This window comes from Molothrus ater, chromosome 5 (genome assembly GCF_012460135.2).
Source record: "Molothrus ater isolate BHLD 08-10-18 breed brown headed cowbird chromosome 5, BPBGC_Mater_1.1, whole genome shotgun sequence".
In the NCBI taxonomy this organism is placed as follows: Eukaryota; Metazoa; Chordata; class Aves; order Passeriformes; family Icteridae; genus Molothrus; species Molothrus ater.
In genome coordinates, this window is record NC_050482.2 from 15,224,508 (window position 1) to 15,248,191 (window position 23,684).

The 23,684-nt window shown below is 40.0% G+C and overlaps 1 protein-coding gene across 1 annotated transcript in view; it reads left to right on the forward strand.

The window, feature by feature from the left end:
* The first annotated feature begins 2,943 nt into the window (after positions 1 to 2,943).
* ABCD2 (ATP binding cassette subfamily D member 2) overlaps positions 2,944 to 23,684 on the forward strand; it is a 43,911-nt gene continuing 23,170 nt past the window's right edge. The window contains exons 1-6 of the mRNA XM_036400698.2: positions 2,944 to 3,999; positions 5,336 to 5,516; positions 9,941 to 10,062; positions 12,824 to 12,992; positions 16,596 to 16,690; positions 18,104 to 18,249. Coding sequence (XP_036256591.1) covers positions 3,076 to 3,999; positions 5,336 to 5,516; positions 9,941 to 10,062; positions 12,824 to 12,992; positions 16,596 to 16,690; positions 18,104 to 18,249 — 1,637 coding nt within the window. The 5' untranslated portion in view covers positions 2,944 to 3,075. The remainder of the gene's footprint in view (positions 4,000 to 5,335; positions 5,517 to 9,940; positions 10,063 to 12,823; positions 12,993 to 16,595; positions 16,691 to 18,103; positions 18,250 to 23,684) is intronic.

A 23,684-nucleotide genomic window follows, 5' to 3' on the forward strand; every position in this document is an offset into this window, starting at 1 on the left:
GAATGCATGACTACACGCATCTAAGTCTTAAAGATCCTAAATGGCAATGATTCAAAACACAGAATTTATCTCTATTTTTCACAGAATTTATATATATTTTTTACACAGAATTTATATCTATTATTATATTCTATTTTTCTCTCTATTTTTCTATTTCTACTTTTTTTTTTTTTTAATTTTGTATGTCCTTATGGCACAGTGGATAACTCCATAAGCAGCAAGGAAATGTCAGTTTACTGCAGCTGATGTTATAGCTATTGGACCCTCTGTTAGGATCATACAAGACATCAGATAAATGGTCTTTTGCTTAAAAAATTGCACATCATTTTTTCAAACACTTTATCAAATGGTAGAAGAAATGATCATTGAGTAATGATTGATTATGATTATCTCTTGGATAATAGCCTGCATGTTCCAATTCCACTACCTTCATCACAACCACCAAGTTGTGCAAGGATGAAGTGCTGGTGTGGGCACAAAACAGAAGATAAAAAAGAGGCATCAGTTGTCATGATTACACTCTAGTTCCTGCATGTACAAACATTCATGGACTTTACTCACCCTGATGCTTATTGCTGCCATATATTCTTCCTCCTCAGTTATTGGTTCGTATATTTTAAAAATGCACACAACTTATTTTAATGCATTTGATGAAAACTAACCTCATGTTAAAAAACCAATCTCTTGACACTAAGAAATAAGTTTCTCCTTAAGAAAGGATAAGCCCCCAAATAGTCTGGATCTAATATTAACATCCCTTCAATTCCACAGCTTCAGTTACTCAAACTTACTTGATTACACGTATCTCCAGAAGTTTATAATAAAGTGAGTAGAAAATGTGGAGATTACAGAGCACAGAACACTGCACCAATATTACTGCAGTTTTGGCAGTTATTTTTGCAGTACTATTGGGAAGTGTTATTATGACTAAATGTAGTAAAATTCCTGCTTTCAGCAGTAAAAAGAAAAAGAAAAAAAACATCTAACACCTAAGGCCATGCTCCACAAAGAGGAGTTTGTGCATGGATTACTGAGCAGGATTGTGGCAAAGCAAAACTCTTGAGACAGCAAGAACAGAAGAAAGGGGGTATTTAAAACAACAGTTCAGTCTTTTCTTCATCCTTTCAAAAGGAGGAAATACATTCCTTTTATTGACTGAAACACTGTGCGGTTAGATTTGCTTCACTTAAATGTTCCCACAGATCTGAATGTGGGGTGTATGTCTGCACTAACCAAAAAATCACCAGAAGTTTCAGTTATCCAGGATCCTGTGAAGTGAAAGGTCAGCAGATACGCAGAACTGAAAGAGATCTGTGAACTTTACCCTTGGTAAGAAAATGCTAGAGTAATGGAATATTGCAAATAGTTGTGGTTTGGCAAAATCTAAGAGTATGCTGTGCTACACATAAGCCAGTAAGGGAAGTATCCAGTGGAGAGCATGATTTAAAAAATAAGAAGCCATAAGCAAAACAAGTTCTTAGCCAGTGCATCTTGTATCTTTGTGCACTGAAAATCTATTTTACTGACAAAATAATCTGCAGTGAAATCAGGTTTATCTACTAACTGAATGTCTTCTGTACTGCACTAAGTCAGATTTTGACATCTTCCTAGCTTGATAAGTGGTGTCTGATTTCTAAAAGCAAACCTCACTTGCTCTCAAATCATTCAATTTTATCATTCGTTCATCCTGAAGCTTGTGTTGCTATCTAAACGTCATCACTACACTCTGTTCAATGAGGGGTTCTTTTATAACAGTAATGTGAATTATTTAACACAGTATTTGCTGAGTTACTGTGAGGCAGGTAGCCTCACTCTCCATTTTTAGGGAAAAACTGGGCTCTTTATCACTGCCGTAAACGCTTAGTGTCGCATTTTAAAAACACACTTTTATATACACACTCTAAACTAATGTTTTCTCATATATTATCTTATGCAGTTACCTTAGTACTATAGTTTCAAAGTGTAAAAGTACCAGACTATGTAAGTACTCTGATCCTTGTCCTAAAATTTCAAACAAGTGAAGCCGTAGAAATAAGTAACTAAGAAAACGAAAAAAAAAATAAAAAAAAAAAAGAGAAAAACAAAAGCAGCAAGACAACTGTCTTTACTGTGGCTTTCTTTGTGTGAAATTGGCCGGGTTTTACCGCAGGGGCCGTGCGACTGGGTCGGGGTTATTTTGGGCTAATAACGCCGCCAGTGCACAATACCGGTTTCCTTTCGGCGAGAGGACAGGAAATCAATTACGCGCAGTGTGCAGGCGCTGCCCCGGAGACGCCGCGCTGCCCGGCTCCCTCCCGCGGCCGCCCGGCCGATTTCCGACCCGGGGCTGCCCGAGGCCACCGGCCCGGTTGCGCCGCCCTCTGCCGAGGCGCTCCGGCACCGGCCGCCCCCCGGCCCCGGCCGCCGTTAGAGCCCACCCCGTCCCGGGCAGGCTCGGGAGTGCCGGGGCTGACGCGCCGCCCATCCTGCCGGGGCTGCCGCAGGACCCGGGCTCTCTCCGGCGCTGCCGCCCCCCGTCCCGCTCCCCCCGCGCCGCTGGCGAGGCCGTGGCCGGAGGCGGAGCCTGCTCCGCGGGGCAGGCGGAAGGAAAGGGCCGGCCGCAGCCTGGGGCGAGCCGGCGCGTTGCAGGGCTGAGCTCCGCGGACCCGCCGAGCGTCGGGGAATCAACGGTACGGCCGGAGCTGAGCGCCGGGGGACCCGGAGTGAACCCGGAGCCGAGCGCCGAGGGACCGGTGCTGCTGAAGCCGCCGCTGCGGCCGCGCCTCGAGCGATAGCGGTTGTAGCCGGGGCGGCGGCGCTGAGCGGCCGGGCCGCTGCCGGTGCCGCCCCGCGCGGCGCAGCCAATGGTGGCCGGCGGGGCGGGCTGCGCCGCGCGGGGCTGCGTTGTGCAACGCGCCGCGCTTTGAAGGCACCATCACCCCTGGGAGGCAGCGCTCACTCGGCATCTGTCACGGCAGCGCGGCCGGCGGCGGGCCGGGCCCCGCGCCCCGATGAAGACCCGGCGGGACCGGCCTTCCCAGCGAGCATGAGCCAGTCGCGCTAGGAGCGGCACGTAGCGGTGCCGAGGCGGGCAGGATGGCCCACATGCTGCATGCGGCAGCCCGGCGGGTGCAGTGGAGCAGGGCGGGCGCCGCGAAGAAGGCTGCGTGCCTGCTGGCCGCGGCGTACGGGCTCAAAATCCTCTACCCCATCATCCGCGGGCGTGTGAAGCGGGCGAGCGGCAGAGGCGGCGCGCACGATGAGACGGGCCGGGCGGTCCCGCACCGCGCCGGCAGCCGGGGCAGAACCGCTCCGGCCGTGGACGCGGAATTCTTCAAGCAGCTGCTGGAACTCCGCAAATTGTTCTTCCCGAAGCTGGTGAGTGCCGAGCTGGGCTTGCTCTGTCTCCACTCTTTTGCTCTGGTATCCAGGACTTTCCTCTCCATCTATGTGGCCGCCCTCGATGGAAAAATTGTGAAGAGCATTGTGGAGAAAAAGCCCAGGAGCTTCATCTTCAAGTTAATCAAGTGGCTGATGATCGCAATCCCAGCAACTTTCGTGAACAGCACCATCCGGTACCTGGAGTGCAAGCTGGCCCTCGCCTTCCGCACGCGCCTGGTGGATCACGCCTACGAGACCTACTTTGCCAACCAAACTTACTACAAAGTGATCAGCATGGACGGGCGGCTGGCCAACCCTGACCAGTCCCTCACCGAGGACATTATGATGTTCTCACAGTCCGTGGCGCATCTCTACTCCAACCTCACCAAGCCCATCCTGGATGTTGTGCTCACCTCCTACACCCTCATCCGCACAGCACGGTCCCGGGGGGCCAACCCCATCGGGCCCACAGTCCTGGCTGGTCTCGTCGTCTATGCCACGGCCCGTGTGCTCAAAGCCTGCTCGCCCAAGTTCGGCAAACTGGTGGCTGAGGAGGCTCACAAGAAGGGCTATCTGCGCTTCATACATTCGCGCATCATTGCCAACGTGGAAGAGATTGCCTTTTACCGAGGGCACAAGGTAAGGAGGAGAGAAATTGGAAGCACTGGGGTAGCTCCTGCAGTGCCGGAGTGGACCCATGCTTCCCCTGATGCTCTTCTTGAACATTTTGAGTCCCTCTGACATTTAAACTTGTTTACAGCTTGGCACTTCCCATTTCTTAGGAAATGCCGTCTCACAAGCAGTGTCTAGGGGGAGCAGATCACAGTTCCCTTGAACTCTGACAGTGTTCTGGTTTTGCAGATGGATCTTATGCTTATCTAGAAAACTAATCTACATTGCTATGTTTTCCCCACCCAGTCCATTCTGATTAACTTTTCCAGACTTCTTTTTTCCAACCATGGGGATGAACCACCATATTTATTTCAGCAGAAATAGCAACCAAGGCACACCAGAAGGTCTAGGGGGAAACTGTGTGATGGCTCAGAGCACGCTACAACCTTTGACATTCTTTCACATAGCCAAGCAAAGATGTAGTCACCAGTCTTAAAATAGCATAAGTACAGTACTTCTGCAATCACAGTTACATAAACTAGTAGCTTGTTTTAAAGCCACCTTATTAAGGGGCTCTTCATATTTTTTTAGAAGTAAATTCTGGCTGTAGTACCTTTCAAACACAGTTGGGAAAAAAGTTGTTTCATGCAAGTGAAAATGAAAGCTGGAAACCAGCCTGAAGTATTACTCTTTCAGTTCAAGCAGTGATTATATAACATTAATGGTTTATTTTTGTAGACACAATCGTTCTCAAAACCTGCCTGTAATAGTGTTTTAAGTGCAGCTAAATTATACATTTTCTCAATTCCCACATAAATGGGCTTGAACTGAATACATATTGGCTTGCGACTGTCTTGACTTGTTAAACCTCCTGGGATAATTCTCTCTTTCCCCAGACTGCTTGCAAAAACAAGCAGCATTTTAGGAATCAACTCTGCAACTTTAAGTCACTGAAGATAATTGATTCCCAAATGCTTTCCAACATAATTTTCAGTTGCTGTGAAACTCTACAGCTGCAACTTTATTAAAAGGACATGAAATCAATCTTATTATGGTTGTTAGAATGAACTGTTGTGACTGCTATGTTTTTCTTGTATGTATTAGAGATCTTAAAAGAGTTGAAAACCTGCCAGTGTTCTGTCGAGGAACAATGGTGTAAATAAGAACCAGGTCCACTGACTTGCATAAAGCTGTGCACTTTTGCTGTAAGACTGCAGCACAGTGAGTGTGAAGTACCACATGGCAGATGTGATTCAGAAGTGACAGCTCTGGGTACCTGATTATTTCTTCTACACATGTGAATGTATCTTGTACTACATGTCCATCTTTCATGGTATAAATTATTTTATTATTTTAACCATAGGTAGAATTGAAACAACTGCAAAAAAGCTACAAGGATTTGACAGATCAAATGAATCTCATTTTGTCCAAACGTTTATGGTACATCATGATAGAGCAGTTCTTGATGAAGTATGTCTGGAGTAGCTGTGGTATGATCATGGTCGCTGTGCCCATCATCACCGCAACGGGATTTGCAGATGGTGGTAATAACATCTTTTTTAACATCTAATTTCTTAGTGTTTCTTTAAAGTTATGTCCTCAAAAGACCGTAGTTCCCTTGAGTGCTGTTCACATTGGTTTATTTTTCACAGACTTTCTTACAACATCTGTGTTTTATGTATAACTTGCATAGCAAGTCAGCTGAGCAAATGATCCAACTTGGATTGTGTGATAAATAGTATGAAGTCAGGACTTAGAGGATCCTGGTATCACACAAGATTGTAATGATTATTGCAGTCTCCCTTTTCATCAGTCACTGTTGGAATGGCAAGCTGATTATTACTGTATCTCCTTTTGCAAAATGATACTGTGAACTTTAATAGAGTGCTTATCTTCTCCTTCCATAAACCATAGTGTAATTACAGATAATTATAGGTAATTTTTCTCTTATTGTTGACCTGTTGGAAACCGTTGATTTTCCCTGACTCCCTAGGAGAAGAGAAGGTAAAATTCAGGCTAGGATGGTAGCATTTTTGACATCCTATCACAATTTTCCTGGAGGTGAAATGAGACTCAAATAGTGTTGTTACTGCAGATGCTATTAAAAAAAAAAAAAAAAAAAAAGAGAGAGAAAACAAGAGAGAGCAAAAAGAAATGTGTTAAGGAGGGCTGTTGGTTAATTTAGTTTAACAGGCTTCCTCATGCACAGTTAGAACTTAATATATTACAAATTTCATAGGATTCCTATAACATGAATCCTACAAAGTCTTCAGAAGGATCAGTTCTGAATTGTGTACTTTGAATTAGGAATGAGTGAATTCTTTTCTGTGCAGTAGTTCTGTTCCTTTCATGGAAGTTATATTCCAAATGAGGACTGTCCAAGTGGACAAGCTTGGTGTGAGCTGTGGCTTTATGCAGTGCCCACGTGGTTTAGCTGTCTCACAAAAAAGTTGTGCCAGAGCAGGGCTGGGTGCTCCCTGAGCTGCTGCCCATCACGTGCCTTAGGAGGGCACTACATCAGCACCCTGGCTGGCATCCTGGGAACAGCTTCAAAAATATCAGGATGTCTTGTTCCAAACTGAAGAGGCCATACAAAGGCATTTCACCTCACAGTGAAGGTTATCAGCACAACAGAAAAAGTGATAAGGGTCTTTCTGCTAAGAAGGGAGTGAGTACAATCAAGAAGAGGAGCATTTAACCACATGTTGTAAATATCTCCTTGGCATTAGAGCATGAATAAAAAAGGACTTGTACTCATGCTAAACTAAATAACATTCCTGTTACTCATGTTTGTTCTTTTGTTAAATACATTTCAAATGTGGAAGAGAACAAAGATGCACCAGTGGCTCACATTGTAAAGCAGAATTATATTTGCTACCAGCATCTAAACTATTAAAACATGGGGTTTATTATTGAGTCCTGGGGCTTATCATAATGCTGGTTCACAAACATAATACTGGCAGCACTGTCAAGACCAGTGTGAGGTATTGCAGGTATTCAAAGAATCAAGCACACCTGAAGTTACCATGACCTGCTTGGGAAAACAGTGCTTTTTGCAGATCACACACAAATTTGTTCACATCTGAAGGAAGTAGATTTTTTGTGTTAGGATAAATCAAAAGAGTCAGGGAAATGTACAAAACTGGTACCATGGTGAGACTTGAGACTACTGGTGTAAAGCCAAAAATTTTGTACACTTCTTCAGGGAAGAGAAAGAAAAAGTAAACCAAAAACTCTTCAGTAATAAGAAAAAAGAACGGTGACGGTATCTTTGAACAGTAAGAAGAACAGTATCTTTGACAGTGATATTTCTGACTGAAATTTTAAAATAGTGTTATATTTTTCAGTGAAGAATTTAGGTGGCAAAGACGAGATTTCTCTTTGATAACATTTCTTATTCTTTTTGTATTAAACAATTCACATTCCAAATGTGTCTCAGTTTATGGAGAGTAACTATTTTTTGAAGCAAGGCTTTGATTTCTCTAGACATGGTGAACATTTATTTTTGTTTATAAAATAAGTGTGATGATCAATTAAATAAAGGAAAAGGAAAATGGAAATGTTAGATTCTGTATGAAACAGAGACAGTCTGTGTGTTAAAATGTGACACTTCCAAACAGAGGAGGCCAGCCATATGAAAAATGTTTTGTACAAAAAGTTCAAGAAAAATTATATTGGTGGGTTATATAATAGAAGAGTTTGTCTTTTGGGCCTGTGAAATGCTCATAAATTCTGTATAATTTCAATTTTTTAAATATCCCTATTCTGGCTGATGCAGTGGCTTGTAGAGATCCTTAAACTCTTGCTAGATGAGCTGGCCTGGGTGCTGGAAGCAGCCATCAGTAAATATTGCATTTACATGAAGGAGGAATGCTGCATTACTGCAGTTAAACCCTACCTGATTCCTAGATGATTTAATTGTGGTGGTTTTATATAGCATAGGCTGCACGTGCTATAATCGCAACAAGATCAGCAAAAATTGGTTGTGTCAGAAGTAAAAAAATTTCAAATCCTCTTTTACTAATGAATTTACTGAATTCTCCCTATTCACTAAATGTACTTCTTGGAGTGGAAATAACTTTTTGAAGTGAGAGCCACATCAGTAAGAATTTTGTAATGTCTCCTTTTCAAGAGCTTTTCTATATATTTTTTAAAAGCATGTCTCTCAGTGTGTCTCAGCAAGATTGCATACAACTAGTTGACAGTGTGCTGATGTAGAATTGAAGTGAGAAAACATCATAATTAAACCCAGGAAAAATAACATAGATATTCTGTGTGTGTGTGTGTATATATATATATATATATACACACACACATATATATGAAAAGTTATGATGTAGCAATTAAAAATTTTTTTCATTAATTATTTCAGTGAAATACAGTGAAATAATTATTTCTGTTTAATTATTATTGTATTAAATAATTATTCCAGTGTATTTTACTGTAATAATAATTAAATAATTACTGTATAATTAATAATGTATTATTATATAATTAATTATATATCAAATAATTATTCCAGTGTATTTCTCTGCAATATAGTGTATTTCAGTGATCTAGTTATGTAGGAATGCCTTTATGGATATGTAAATGAAAACAGAATAACATTTAGATTTAACTAATAAACACAGAAAGATACATCTGGCTGTGGTACTGGCTGTAGATTCTCAGACACCAGATTTCTAGAATCTGATTTGTCAGGGAAGTGAGAGTAAGAAAATGCTGTTTGCTCTACCCTTGCATTGCTTGACTTAGCCCATGAAATTTATGGTTGCATTACACCTGCAAGGAATTCCTCCTAGATTTTCTTGATCATGAGCACTGTGGAAACATGGGTGTTGGTAGCAATTGCTAGAACAGGAGCCACAGTCGATCCACCTGTTACCCAGCCTAGCACGATTCCTAACATCAGCTTAGTTTAAAAAAGAAGCTTAAAAAAACTTTACAAACTTAGGAAAAAAATAATATCCTGATCCCATTCTGCAAAAGATTTAAGCAGTTTATGGATATACATATCAAGTTATGTGATGCAGAAAACCCTTTAGATCTTTAATTGTAAATCTTTTATGTGGAAAGTTTTTAAAAGTGGTTTGCTACACCGCTGGTTTACTACACCAGTGATTTGTAGTTGCAATTATAAGCACTGAAACAACATTTAGCCTTAGAATAGTCAGGCACTCCTTTTTAAATCTTGTTTCCTTCAGAAAACAAATCTTGCAACTTGAATCTGTGGGACCCATGGCAGCAAAATGGTATGTGTAGATATGTTAAATATACTTACTTTTCACATATCTTCTATAAATTCTACTACTGTTTTCTCCTTGCCTAATGCTGCTGACATGAGACAAATCCTTTCTTTGGAGCAAGAATATTTTTGTTAACAGGATGCAGTGTCATAAATGAAACCTCACAACTTTGTTCTGAGGTCAGATGAAGAGAGAAACTTCATTGTGAGGGAGAGTTATCCTATTGAAACCATGCCTTTGATACCAAGAGAGTTTATTGTCTTCTTACAGAAATATAAAAGTGTTGCCAGATTTACACAAATGTGAATGGTTCCTTCTACATGAAGTCAGTAAATAAGTAATGTTGAAAATTAATAATCACAAAAATGTTAAAAATTATGTTCAAAATCTGTTTCAGATCATTGCTTAGGTTTCACTTTTTTCATATTTTGAAAAATTTATGTTGTAGGATGATAGATTAAAACGACAATGATCCATATAGATAAATAACAGGATGTTTTGCTTAACAAGATGAATTCCATAGGCTCCCACTTACTCTTTTTGACCAAGCTGTGGTAGTTACATTCACTTGTTCTTTTTGAAAGGTTGTCTTCATGGAGTTAATTTTTTCTTAAAAAAAGAAAAAGCCTGCTCTGTAATAGCTCACATTGCAATAATAATTAAGTTTGTAGAGATAATTATCAGCAGACTGTTTTAACAAAACTTTTTTTTTTTACATTCAGAGTTGGAAGACGGGCAGAAGCAGGCAATGGTTAGTGAAAGAACAGAAGCTTTTACTACATCACGAAACTTGCTGATCTCTGGAGCAGATGCTATTGAAAGGATTATGTCTTCCTACAAAGAGGTACTGTACATCCTGCATGCATGAAACAGAAGAGGAAAAAAAGAAAAATGATTTGCATTTAATATAAAATATTTTTAAAAAGTAGTGCAGTTTTTAAAGACCAATTCTATTGTAACTAAATCCATGGAGATATTTGAACTGGTAGTTTGATATTTAGGGTTAAGTTCACATAGAGTCTAAAGTGCACAGTTGCCTGGATGGTGCAGTGTGCAGATGTCATTTTTAATACTTGTGTTCAGGTGTCATCAGAGCGTAATAGAAGTTCCTGCAATGTCAGTGATAAAGGTTCAAATTCCTCTTCTGTTTGGAGCACAGACCTGAATTTGAGCTGTCTGTCTTCAGTGTACTGGGACTCTTCTGTTAGAACTGTCACAAAAGCATGTAATAGTTTAATTGTAAGAGTCTTTAAATGTCTTCTAGTCCAATCCCCCCCCATGCCATGAGCAGGAACATCTTCAGCCATTATTGGATTGCTCAGAGTCCCATCCAACCTGACCTTGAATGTTTCCAGAGATGGGTATGTCTACCTCACTGGGCAACCTTTTCTGTATGAAAACCAAGGAGAATTGAGTATTTATTTCTGGGCCACTTAGACTGTAAGGCTGTTTTCAGTATCTTGTGAACCTGTTAAATTGTAAGTAATTTTTCAAAATAGAGAAATTTTAGCAGGAAAAAGTTCATTTTGGGAGTACAAGTATTCTAGAAGTACAGAATGTTAATCTAGAAGATCAGAGATGTTATTTCAGGTCCTTACCCAAATTCCAGTAGAGCTATGCTTTAATCTATTGTCTCTCCTGTGGATTTCTTTAAATGCCAGCTGTTAAGCCACAGAAAAGTGAGTCAGTGCTGTTAATCTCAACATTTCCTTCTGAATGTTTGTTCTTCATATTTGAATTGGTGTTTGCTCATCCCTTTGGTAGGAACCCCTTTTCTCAGTGGAGTGCGAGGAGGAATGCATTAACTAGGCAGCTAATCAAAGACTATGGATTCTGATATTTGGAATCCAGCCATAACAGCCACAGCTTTGTAAATTGTCAGAGGAGGGGTAGTTTGGCACCTTCAGATACAGACTTTGACAAAGCCAGTGTCTGTGCTGTTTTCAGAAGTCCGAATGGGCTGTGATTTTTAACCTGTTCTCTTTTAGCTGTTCCCCTCCTTGATCTCTGCTGGCAAGATACTGCTGGATAACCTGTCATACACTGATGTAAAATGTGTTTTGTTTTATATAATGTACATGAGGAATTAGAAAAACTGTGGTTTTATTTTTTTGGCAAGCAAGTAGTAGAGGAAGATCTGAAAAATAGTAGAGGAAGAACTGAACAAACTCACTTTGTCTATAACATGGTAAGATACTAATCCAGACAGCATGAGACAAATGAGCAGTTCTATGAATTTCCATCTTAATTTTACATTTATGCTTCTCATCAAAAGACTGCAGTACTTCAACCACATTGTCATTCCCATTTTGTGATTCAGGCAGTTTCCAAAGCCCAGTGTACTTCAACCCATGTCAAGTGGTAGTGCAGTTCTTGCCCACCTCCTCCACCAAGGCAACCTCCTTCAAGTCAGTGTAATTCACAGTGCAGATGAGGTGGGATTTCTTTGCAGTCAATAGTTTAGGTGGTGGTATTTAGTGTTTGAACAAAATGAGTTTCTACAGTCATGGTATAGAAGCTTACTACCCGTTAATGGTTCTCCTGGTAGGAGTTTCATTTATCACATGCAGGATTCTCTCTGTCATCCTGGTGAAATTATGGCCATGTGGCCAGAGCTAGCACTCACTTCTGAGTCTGGCTCAAATAGTGACACTTAGAGGAGAATTATGGAACTATTTCCAGTTATTTCAAATAATCTTGGAATTATGTACACCATAGTGGGTGAACTCAGTCATGGGGTGTACATATTTAATCACAGCAGGCCAAGGATTTTATAATCTTGATCTGATTTTCTTGTCCTCTCTGCATTTTGTATAAAAATGTATCCTTTTAAAGCCATCTAATAATACATTTAAAACAAAAGGCTTTGGCTTAATTCTTTACTACCAGCAGATGGAGGCAGTTCTTTGGGAGCTCTTATATAGCCCATGAATATGAAGTTACAAGGTCCAGGGATCTGTTGTTTCTGTCTTCACCAGGTGAAAATTGTGACAAATGGACCAAAAAAAACACAAAAGAAGAAAAAAAGCCCCTTTAAGAGACGTCACCATCTTAAAAATGCCCAGTTTTGTTTTAAGGTGTCAGATTTAGCATGCAGTTGACAGAAGACTCATTTCTGGTTTGTACTGTGTTTCAGGTTAGGGTGCCCTGATGCTGCCTCTTTTACACAGAAAAACACACTTCTCCCACAGGAAGTTTCAGGAATACAAACAAGTAAAATAGCAATTATAGATGCCATTTTTTTTCACTTCTGTGGACTTCTATTTTTGCTGAAAAATGCAGAGATTTTGTTTCTTTCTTGTGTACCAGCCTCTTTGTTTTCAGATATGTTAGTAGCTGTTCTCTGTTCATTGAAGACTACAGAAATGAGCAGTCTCTACAGCCTCTTCATTTATTGGAGTTATCATGGCTTACATGGGCTTAGCTCAGCTGTCCTGTCTGCTGGTTGGTAGGAGCTACTGGTGGCATATGGGTTAGCACTGCATTTCAAGGAATGGAAATCAGTGGGTGATGATCAGCATTGTTGTTCATGTTGATCTTTGGCCAAACATTTAATTTGTAGAATTTGTGAAGCAAACTGAAATGAGGTGTTTGTTGTTTCTCAGGTCACTGAGCTCGCAGGCTACACTGCCCGTGTCTACAACATGTTTGCAGTCTTTGACGAGGTGAAGAGAGGAATCTACAAAAGAACTGCTGTTATTCAAGGGTCTGTAAACAACAGCAGGAGTGAAGATAAGGCAGAGTTACACATTGATGGGCCCTTAGAAATCAAAGGTAATTAATTCATATTTGTATGAATTTCCCAGGGGTGGTGGGGGAGGCATGGAGCAGTGGGACAGGAGGTGAACAGAGGTTTTTTTTCTGTAACTAATCAGCCTCTCAGCCTTATTCCCCAGAGATCATGTTGCCTTTCATTTTAACCCCCTGCTTCCTTATAACTCTGTCCTTATGGTGTGCTTTTCTAATACACAAAATGGCTCAAATGTTTTCTGTAAAAACTTTCAATGAAAAGGCATTTCAACTATACTATTATATGTGATGGTGATGGTAGTATTCTTATGCTGACAGTGCCTGTTTTCCTCAGACCATTCATTTTTTTTCAGAAAGCTGAGACTGTAACATTTTCATCTTCAGCCATCATATTATTTTGTGTGAGGTAGGAAGAGAAAAGACAGATTGGTTCTGTAGTTTTTCCCAAAAATACTATGTTTTCCATGATTAAAGATCAGGCTGTGCTCATTTTTTCATAATTTAGTGGGAATCTTCAACTGAAAATGATAACTTTACCCATCTTCTCACCTCCCAAATGATCTGATTATATATACTTTTTCCCTCCTGACCTGTAGTAAACCCCATGGACCTGGGTAAGGCCCCATGGAGGATCGAACAATAGGAACTGCTGAGACAGCAACATAAGTTCCTGTCTCCCTGACCCCTGCCCCAAAGCTTATCTCTGTAACCCTATAGGCTATGTTACTTAACCCTTACTATTGGTCAAGTTTGGATTCCCCTTAACCCTATAAAAGGGGCCTGCTTTAGCCCGTTTGAGAGAAGAAGAGCTGTCGCTGGGACCCTGCACAGACTCCCCAATAAACATCGCTGTGGAACGCCAGGACCTCTCCTTCTCCTCTCTCACTGTGTGCTGCAGCCTCAGCCAAGGGCTCCCTACCTTAGCAAGCAAGAGCTGAGATCCTAAGAGAGCTTGCAATCACTAAAGAGCTGATAATCACCAAGCTTGCTAAGGGGGTCAGCCTGCAGCCATCGGCCTTGAGCTAGGCTAGCTTTGGGCACCCTGTCCCCCTGAGGACTGGGCTCCCAGGCTATCTTGCACTGCTTGATAATAAGGCCAAATTAGAGGCTTTATTATACTGACCCCATCCTCTGTCTTCTGGTGCCACTGTCTTTCTGTCTCCATCCTCCCTGGAGCATTTTCTCTGTACATCCATTCCTTATTGTGCCACCTCTCCCTGCCTCTTGCATCCAGCTTCTCTCTGAGGTACTCAAAGGCAGCTTTTGCAATGGGTTTTTCCTCATTTTCCCAACATAGCATTTCTGCTGCTGCCCTCTGTGGTGTTGAAAAGCCTTGTTCTCTTCCTTTAGCTTTTGGAAAGTTAAGCCTCAGTAGAGTTATAGGCCCCAAAGGGCTCTTTGTGAAATAACTTCTTGCAGCGATTTCAACAGTGCTGCCCTTCAGCTCACATTTCTCAAAGGTCCTCTCACAAGGTTCATTATAACAAAGTGTGATGCAGCATGGTGGATAGGTATGGAAATAGCTGATGTCTTAATATGATAGATCTTGGTAGTGCTTGGCTGATGTTTAAAGAAATGGCATCTTATAACTGTTGCATGTTGTCATGTACATGAGAAAAGGTTTGTAGTTCCTGGAGCAATGAAGTAATCTGGGGTCTCTTTTTAGATAACCAAAACCAAATACAGTTCAGATATGGAAGTGTGCTCTTCATGTTCCCTCTAGGTCTACTATGTCTAAACCCCACTCCTCTTTTCTCTGCAACCTTTTCCCAAGATTTCATTCCCCTACAGTCACTTTTCATCCAGTCTGAATTCCTCCTAAGCCATGGTGACAAGCATTTGCTCTTGTGTAGTTGTAGCTCTCAGAGGCAGCTAGCCAAGACCAAGCATTGTGCACAAGGATTTAAGAAGAATTTAGGCCAGATGAATCTAGGCCACAGGCTCCACATTTTTTATGACAAGTGCTATTGTAATACTGGTTTTCCTCCTTTCTTTTGGTTGCAATGCTTCAGAAATCCCTGAAGAGTGGATTGTGTGTGGATAAAAGTGCACGTGCTCACATGCCTGTGTGTGCCTGCATTGTTAGAGAAGAAAAATCTTAATATTCTGCTTCCCCAATGGCTCTTTCAACACATAATACTTTCTGCCTTTTCAATCAGCCAGTATAAGTCTTTGTAACTAAGCAGTGTCTGTTTTGTGCCTTGCATTTACTGTTGTCAGTAAGTGTGAAAATATGAAAATAATATTTTACAGATAACAATATTGCCTTACAGCGTATTTAATAATTCAGAATTTTAAAAATTAAACAGAACTTTGTCCATCTTATACAATACTGTCAAATTGTGTTTCTGATTACACATAAATATACTTTAAAAGCATGTTAAAGTTGCAATCAAATGCTGTGAAATTAGGATTAGGAAATTAGAATTAAGTTTACTTAATTCTTACTAGCTGACTATATTTTATCATAGATTTATTTTAATTACAGTGTCTCCACTGTATCAAAGTAATTTCTTTTTAACAGAAAAACACTTTTCCCCATAATCTTATGCTGTTATAAGTACAATTTATTTTACCAAAAAAGAACACTTGGACTGATACATGGCATAAAAATTTCTGCCCAGGTTGTTATGGTTTGGCAAGTTAAAATCAATTGAACAAAGAGCATCTAAAGGAAGAATGTAAGACTAAGCTTAAGTGAAGAAAATGCTATCAGTGCCTTCTATAATTAACTAACTAACTTGGTCTTTGTTACATTTTTCTTTGTTCAGATTAGTTTAAGTTATAAATAAACAGCTATCTAATAGAAAGAGAAATATCCTTCCTTTGCATCTTGTCTATAAAGGTAATTGCTAATATTTTTCTAGGAATCTAACTGTTTGGGTTCTGTTGGATAAGACCATTAACAGCTGTCTGAGGAGTTAGTTTCATTCTTTTACTCTTTCCAGGGCAGTTAATATCAAAGTCCTTGTATTACAGAGTATCCGGATATCCAGTAGAGATTGTATCTTTAATTTGCCAGAAATCCAAATGCCAAGTGTATCTACCTGACTGAAATATTTCATGAGTTTCTGCAAATACTTACAAGACATGTTTACAGTGTCTGTGGCATCAAAAAGAGATGGAAGCAAGCCATTAAATGTTTTCTCCTTTGCTCTCGTTGCTGGAGGAGACTGAAAGGTGCTCCAACTTTCAGAGCTGGTAGTGATTCCTAATTAAATCCTCAAAGAAGGTTAACTGGTTTGCCTGTGGCTAAGGCTGTCCTTGAACTTTTTTACTGCTTGATATTAAACAGCTATTTAAAGCAGAATACAGAAACTAGAAGTAGAATTTGAATGACCAAATCTTTATGTGCATCACATATTTATGATGCCTAATGTGCATTGTGTTTAGGATCAAATTTGGGTTTCATTGCACATTCTTGGCTACTGTTGACAGTGTCTTTTGGACTAGCTAAGATTTATTATCCAGGTTTTCCAATAGGGGTACCTGGAGCACCTAGCTGTCTTAAGCTTGAAAATAGTCCTTGCTTGAAAATATACTCAGTTGTGCACAGAGGCTGTCACAAGTGATTGCTTAATGGAGGGTTTCAAAAACTCTAATTTTTGGTTTTTTTTTTATTTCTAGGGAAAGTAATTGATGTTGATCAAGGAATTATTTGTGAAAATGTTCCTATAATTACTCCGAATGGCGATGTGGTGGTTTCCAGACTAAACTTCAAAGTAAGATGATATGCAAGAATCTTCTGATTGTTGCCATCACATTAACATAAACAGCACAGAATTCATATACCTTATGTTAAGTACTTGGAGGAGCATATGGATAAAAGGGGAAGTCCAGAAAGGTAGGCATAGTAGCTCAATAGAGGCAGACATGTGGAGTTTTTCCTGCTCAGAGAAAGAAAAGGGAGGATTTCTGTTGCTGTTGCCAGGTGAAAAACTGACTTGAGATTTTCAAAGGTGTCTGTGAGACTATGCATCCACCTTTAGTTAAATTCAGTCAGATTGGGGTGCTTTACTCACAAGGGCTCCTTTAAAAGTCTGAGGCCACAGCAACAGTGAAAAAATGAAACCTGTAGTTTTTCCTGATCACCACAAAGAGCAGTACTGACTAATAGCTGACAGCATAGTTCATTCACCAGTCCAGTTGGGAAGCATTTATTCAGCAGAAACTTGTATTGTTTTTAAAAACCTATTCCAGACACCTCTGGGTACCTGCTTACAATTTTATTGAGTGACCTTTACTGAATTATTCCCAGATGTATCCTGTTCTGATGTTCTAGTGCAGATGCTGTTCTTTTTAAAAAGAGTTGAAGTTATCAGAAATAAATTTAACAATTCCAGCACATCTTTTATTTTAGCTAAAGCAGGATTTTCCTTTTCCTCTGAATTAGGAACTAGGAGGAAATGGTCCTAGCTATGGCAAAACTTGCAACATCTTCAGTGTAGGAATTTCAGAATTGTAAAATTACGACCTTATGATCAAGCAGACATTTCTATGTATTCATCTCAAGAGACAGAAACAAAGAAAATGCAGAAGTCTGTAAAACATAGATAATGACATTGTGATTATGCATAAAGATACACTCATATATACACAGGGTAATAGTCAAATGAGTAAAAAATATCGCTTGTCATCATAGCCAAGTTAACATAGGCAGTTTAGTGGGAAATGGCAATGTGAAATAAATTTTCCAAATCACTTGACTGACCTCCCATACCTGCAATTAATATCACAGATAGGCACAATACTGTTTGAAACACTGTTAACACCTTTGGACCTAATCTGCATTAGAACAATTGAATCTGACTGTGATGTATTGATGCTGTAATGTAATCATATTGCATATTACATTACGTGTATATAATAGTATGGCATATTACTATAAATATTACTACCATATACTACTGTAAACATTAATTTATAGAGATACTCAGATATAAAGGAGATTATTTTCATTATCTTAGCCCACATATTTTATCTAATGCTACTACTTCCAGAATACATGCAGCTAATCAATGAAATTGGTTGATAATTTTATATAAATGCTTATGTAATCCCTCTTAGGGGTCTTGGAATCTCTTGTGCCACATACACTGTGTAGTAATATCTTTGCATTTTCATCCCCTTTGCAGGTCGAGGAGGGGATGAATCTTTTAATCACTGGACCCAATGGCTGTGGAAAGAGTTCTCTCTTCAGAATTTTAAGTGGTTTGTGGCCTGTGTATGAAGGAGTTCTCTACAAGCCCCCTCCACAACACATGTTTTATATACCACAAAGGTATGTGTCTTGCTGAAGGTGGTGCCTCTTACCTGGTTACATGAATTTTGACCCTTCTTCTCATATTTCTAATCTGTGATGTGTACATCCAAGTTAAAAGGTGGTAAGCACAACCTCAGGTGTATGAAGTGTATTTATAAGAGATCTTTTCTCATTGGTGATGCAGCATCATTAGTCATTGGAAAGGGCTCACATACACTTGTGTAGGAGCCTGTGTTCCTCAGATGGCTGAAGTCCTGGATAGTTGGGATCGTGGGAACAGACTGGAGTCTGAAAGAAATTTGAAATAGACCTAGGGTATCTCAAATCTGTTTTCTTTTAAAACCAAGGATCGAAACAAGTGAGAGTGGTTTGATTCTTAAGTGTCAAAGTAACCAAAACTTAACTTTGACACTGCAAGACCACTATCCAATCCAATAGTAACTGCAGATTGCCTTTTTAATAATATGTGCTCATTTCACTAATGGAAGCTTGGCTTTGTTGTCCTTTCTTTGTACTCTGACATGCTGTTGGACTCTCAGTATATACTCTTATGCAATTGGTTCTAGAATATCTCCTTGGAGACCTCTAACTATGTTGTTTTGCAAAAGCAAAGTCAAACACTGAAGCTTTACTTCCTGTCGTTCATTTCTTCCCATGGGCAAAAGAAGTATTTGTGATAGCAATTTGTAGCCTTGTTTTAAAAGTACAAGATATTAAGATGAATGGAATATACTGAACTGATTAGTAGATTTTCCTTGCTGCAGGTGAAGCTAGCAAAGAACATTGCTCTATGATTTTTTCAAATATCTGTATAATTTATTGCTAGGCATTGTCATTTTTCTGATTCACCCAAGACTTTTATTCAGGAGTTTGGAGCAAAATACTTTATTAAATGTTTTTCAAAACATTATTTCAGAACACCCATTGTGCAGAACATTCTTAAGACTGGTTTACTCAGTATAGAAGCTAATCTGAGTTTTTTTCTTGAAGAAAATGTTGAGTTTCAGCCACTTCCTTCCTCTGTATGATCCCAGCCCCTATTCAGATCAACATCTGTGGCTGGCTTCCTTACAGCCCTTTCCCTTTACTTACATTCCCTTTATCCTGTGAAAGCAAACAGACTCCTGTTGCATTCAGGCAAATTTGCCAAGGTGCTGGTTTGAGGGGATTGCATCACATCTGCTGGGATTTCATTCCATAAACGTGGTTCTTTGTTAGCTGCTTCCCCTAACTTTGCAGTGCTGGAAGAGTTTGTCCAGCAGACGTCTTCTATGAAACATTTCAAAAAGTTTTAGTCAGAATTCACCCAATGTCTTTGCATCCCTCTATGGCCAAAGCTGTAGGACTGGGGATGTGCAGTGTAGGGATTGGCATATGCAGTCCATCCTAGTAGCATCTCCAGCAGGAGTGATGGATCCTTGCAGCATCCAAGGGACCCTGCCTCAGCTCAGCTCTCTGGCTCTTTGTGAGCTCTGTGCTTCCCTTCTGCAGGGACAGAGCAGTGTCTGGGTAAATGGGCCAACAAGGAGTGACAGAGAGAGCTCTTCTGCAAAAGTGCCACACCTTGACTGTGGCTGATGGTTCTGAAGTCTACTCTGGAGGACAATTCAGCTGTGTCAGAGTGTGTTTTGTACAGTCAGAAGTGTGGCCTGTCACTCATAAGTGTCTCATATTTGGACAGGGACTGAGACTGAACTTTGTAGGGATTTCTGGGTGAATGGGGCTGAAGGGGTTGATAAAGGACAGCAGTTTGTTTGGCTGTCCTTGAGGATCTCAAATTGGTTTTTTGCCCAGTGTATTTGTTCTTTGGGCATACAGAGTCTTCAATGAATATCTGAGATATTAAGAATTTCTTAAATTGAAGTTTGTACATTTCAGGACAAGATTTGCCACAGATCTGCTGGAGTTTTAGGGCTTTTGTGCGCATTGCCTTGCATGGTCCAGGCTTTTCTCTTTTTTTGCCCTAATCTACCTGTGAGTGTTTTAATAGTTCTTTTATTTGTGGCCTAAATACATCACACATTCACTTGGGTTTTTTTGTCTGTCCCTGGCTCTAGTATACATTTAGAATTTGTGTACTGGTGTGTAAACTGTCACCAAATTAAAGAGGTTTGTTTTGTAAGGTCCTGCTGGTGCAACCATTTTACTTATTAATCCTGTGCAAATTGCTGCTTTATCAGGATTACCTTCTGTTTATCTTTGTCAGGCACAATTCTATGAATTCTAGAATGAAGAATAGAGTGCCCTGCCTACATTTCATCATGTTTGTATTTCATCATAACCTTAGGGAAGATTGTTCCTGTCAATCTGGAAGGTGTCCTGGAAAACGTTTCAGACTGACAGGATCTGGGAGGTGGTAGGATAAGATCAGCCTGGCATCAGTCTACCTCACTGTTTTGTTTGCTGGGTAGGTGAAACTGGGGTGCAGCAGAAAGCTCTTGAATTGGTGGATGTCCATCAGAGCAGCAAGTTAGGATGACATCCCTGTGTTTGTGTGTATCCATTACATCTGTGGTCTAAGAGCTTTCCATTAGTGGACACAGTTACCATTGAAGCATTGGCATTCCTGTGGCTGAGTCTAATTCTGCATCAGCCCATTTTGAGTCAAGTGGGTGAAACCTCATCTGTACACATGAATGGTGGAGAATACAGTGACTGCTGAGTAACAAATACTCCACAGTAAATAGGAGCTTACTGAAAAGATTATTTTTTCATTTCTGTTTTTTAATGTTTCAGCATAGTATTCCAGAAATGTGTGGGAAATCATGTGTCTTTTTCAAGTTCAAAAGCTACATACAAAACTATGATTTATTAAAATATGAATTAGCTCATTATGTACTCCAAATTTCATCCACACTGCAGGCATTTGGTAGTTAGCATTACTTAGGGGTTTGTAAGCTTTAAAACAGAGCCTTAAGAATTCCTGTCTTTTTGGCTTTTTAGATTACTTAGCATAATTATACTGCTGTTTTATCTTTTGCTGTAAAACATTGTGAGGGTTTTTTTCCTCCCCTTTTATAGGACTAGGCCTTGCAGAATTGATCTGTAATCAGTCACAGTTCTGGTGGATGCTGATGGGACAAACTGGAGGCAGGGTGAGAAAAGCCCAGAAATTTCAAGGCTCTGTCACTGTCCCTGACAGGCCTGTCCAAGAAGAGAGTGGGCAGAAGGGAGGGCAGGCAGAAGAGACAAAGGCTTGAAGAGCCTTTAAGCATCATTTGGTGCCTGAAGCAGCTTGTTGTTTCAGTGCTAGAACTGGTCGCACCTCATCAAGTTGTCAGATCTCATAGGAGACTCAGTAACTGGCAGAGTGGATGTTCTTACCCCTTCTCCTACTTCTCTCTGTCCCTGTTTTGCGAAGTAAAATTCATGTGTGTTAACCACCTCTTTGCATTCTTCTTTGAATGCTGGCCAAGAATTTAGCATGAATGAAAAAATAAACACATGTCACTCTAGTTGGTGAGGAACCATGGTTCAAATCAGAATCCAGAAACATCATTTTAAATAATAAATAATTAACAAAAGTGGGTCACATGAGTACTGATGCTGAAGGTATGCCACACACAGAATCACTAGGTTGGAAGAAACTTTTAAGATTGAGTCCAACCCATGCCACAGCACCTCAACTAAACCATGGCACTGAGTGCCACATTCAGTCTTTTTTTAAACACATCCAGGGATGGTCGCTCCACCACCTCCCTGGGCAGACAATTCCAGTACTTTATCACTCTTTCCATAAAAAACCTTTTCCTAATATCCAGCCTATATTTATTTCCCTTGGAGCAGCTTAAGACTGTGTCATCTTGTTCTCTCAATTGCTGCCTGGAGAATCCCCACCTGACTGCAACCACCTTTCAGGAAGTTGTAGAGAGTGACACAAGATGTACCTGAAGCACTCTGGGAATTAGCCTTTCACAACCTAACTGAAAGTAGCCTATTTCTTCAGACTCTGCCCTACTTCTACTCTGTTGGTCTTATACTTGGGAGGAGACTCTTCGTGGTCTTATACTTGGGAAGAGACTCTTCACTCCCTCTTCATGGAAATAGAGAGCTCTAGCATGCAATTCCTCCTAGCATTTACTACAGCCTTTCTTGCTCTCCAACTAAGTCTCAGCTTTTTCAGTTGTAAGGAAACAGATTCTACGTATGTTGGCTCTCATTTCCTTAGTTTGATTTAAATGCCAGCAGAATTGCACAGCTGGATACTTGCAGGTTACATTGACAACAGCGCAGGAATATTCCTCAGTATCTCTGCACTCCTAAGTTGCAGTAAAGCTCTAATTACCACTGAGTTATTGATATAAATTGTTAATAACTTTCTGCCTGCTGTGTCATAATGTCTTATTTGCATGGAGGAATGTCTCATGCATTCTCTGTTAGTTCCATAACCTTTGATCATGACTCTCGAGTCTTCCTAGCACAGCACATATCTAAAATGTTCCTCAGCATTTTCTCTTTCTTGAGGACTGATTCCCATAGAGCCTGGAGTAATACATTGTACTTCTTTCTCCTCATCCATTGCCACTGTTCTTTCTTTCCAGCTTGCTTTTACTGTAATTTGGTTATTTTTGTGAGAGGTGTGTTTCTCCAGTAGCATGCATGGTTTCTTTGTTATTCTGTGTGCCATTCTAGTAGAAGACCTACCCACTTTCTCAGCAGTTACAGCAATGGTCCAATTCTGTATTCTCTCTCTCTTGCTATTGCTCATTCAAGTAGATCTCTTACATTTCTTTCTTTCAACACAAGGGTCATCAAATGCTAAAAGGGTGGCAACCGAAGATTAACTAGTGTCAAATGTTGTTTGTTCTTTGCCATTTAAAATTTATATACCTATGTCTTGCTGCCTTCTTAATAATGCTAGGACAGTCTGGAATAGAACAGTTTAAAGGTTTATCTGGCCCTCCTAAGCTGTTTAGTTTTACATACATTGGCTCTATTTCTGGTATTTTATTTGGGGTTTGTTTACAAGTCTTTTCCTGTCTGGCATTTTTCCTTCTATATTCTAAAAATATCTTTGGATACAAAACAAAATTACATCAGCCACAGAGATATTTTTCCTCTCCTTACCTCTATTAAGTAATCCAAATGTCTAATGTGATTTGCCTCAGGTAGTCCAAGGATATTTATCATGTGGATGAATGAAGCAAGAATGTTTCAGTTCAAAGTGATGTAAATAATAAAGTCATAAAATAAATTTTACATTATAAGCACATGAAAATTCAAAGATTATAGTGCAAGTCAAATGTTGTTTTAAGCACAGAGTAGTTAGTAGAGACCACTCATCCTGAAACAATTCTTGATTATGTAAACAATTTAATCTTTCCAAATTGCTGTGTTTCACTTTCAGATACCCTATATGACATACAGAAGTTTGTGCAAGTGGAGTATGTATCTATATGGTTCTTCTGTATCAGACTACTTTCTTGTTAGTGTTGGTCTGCTGGAGAAGCAGC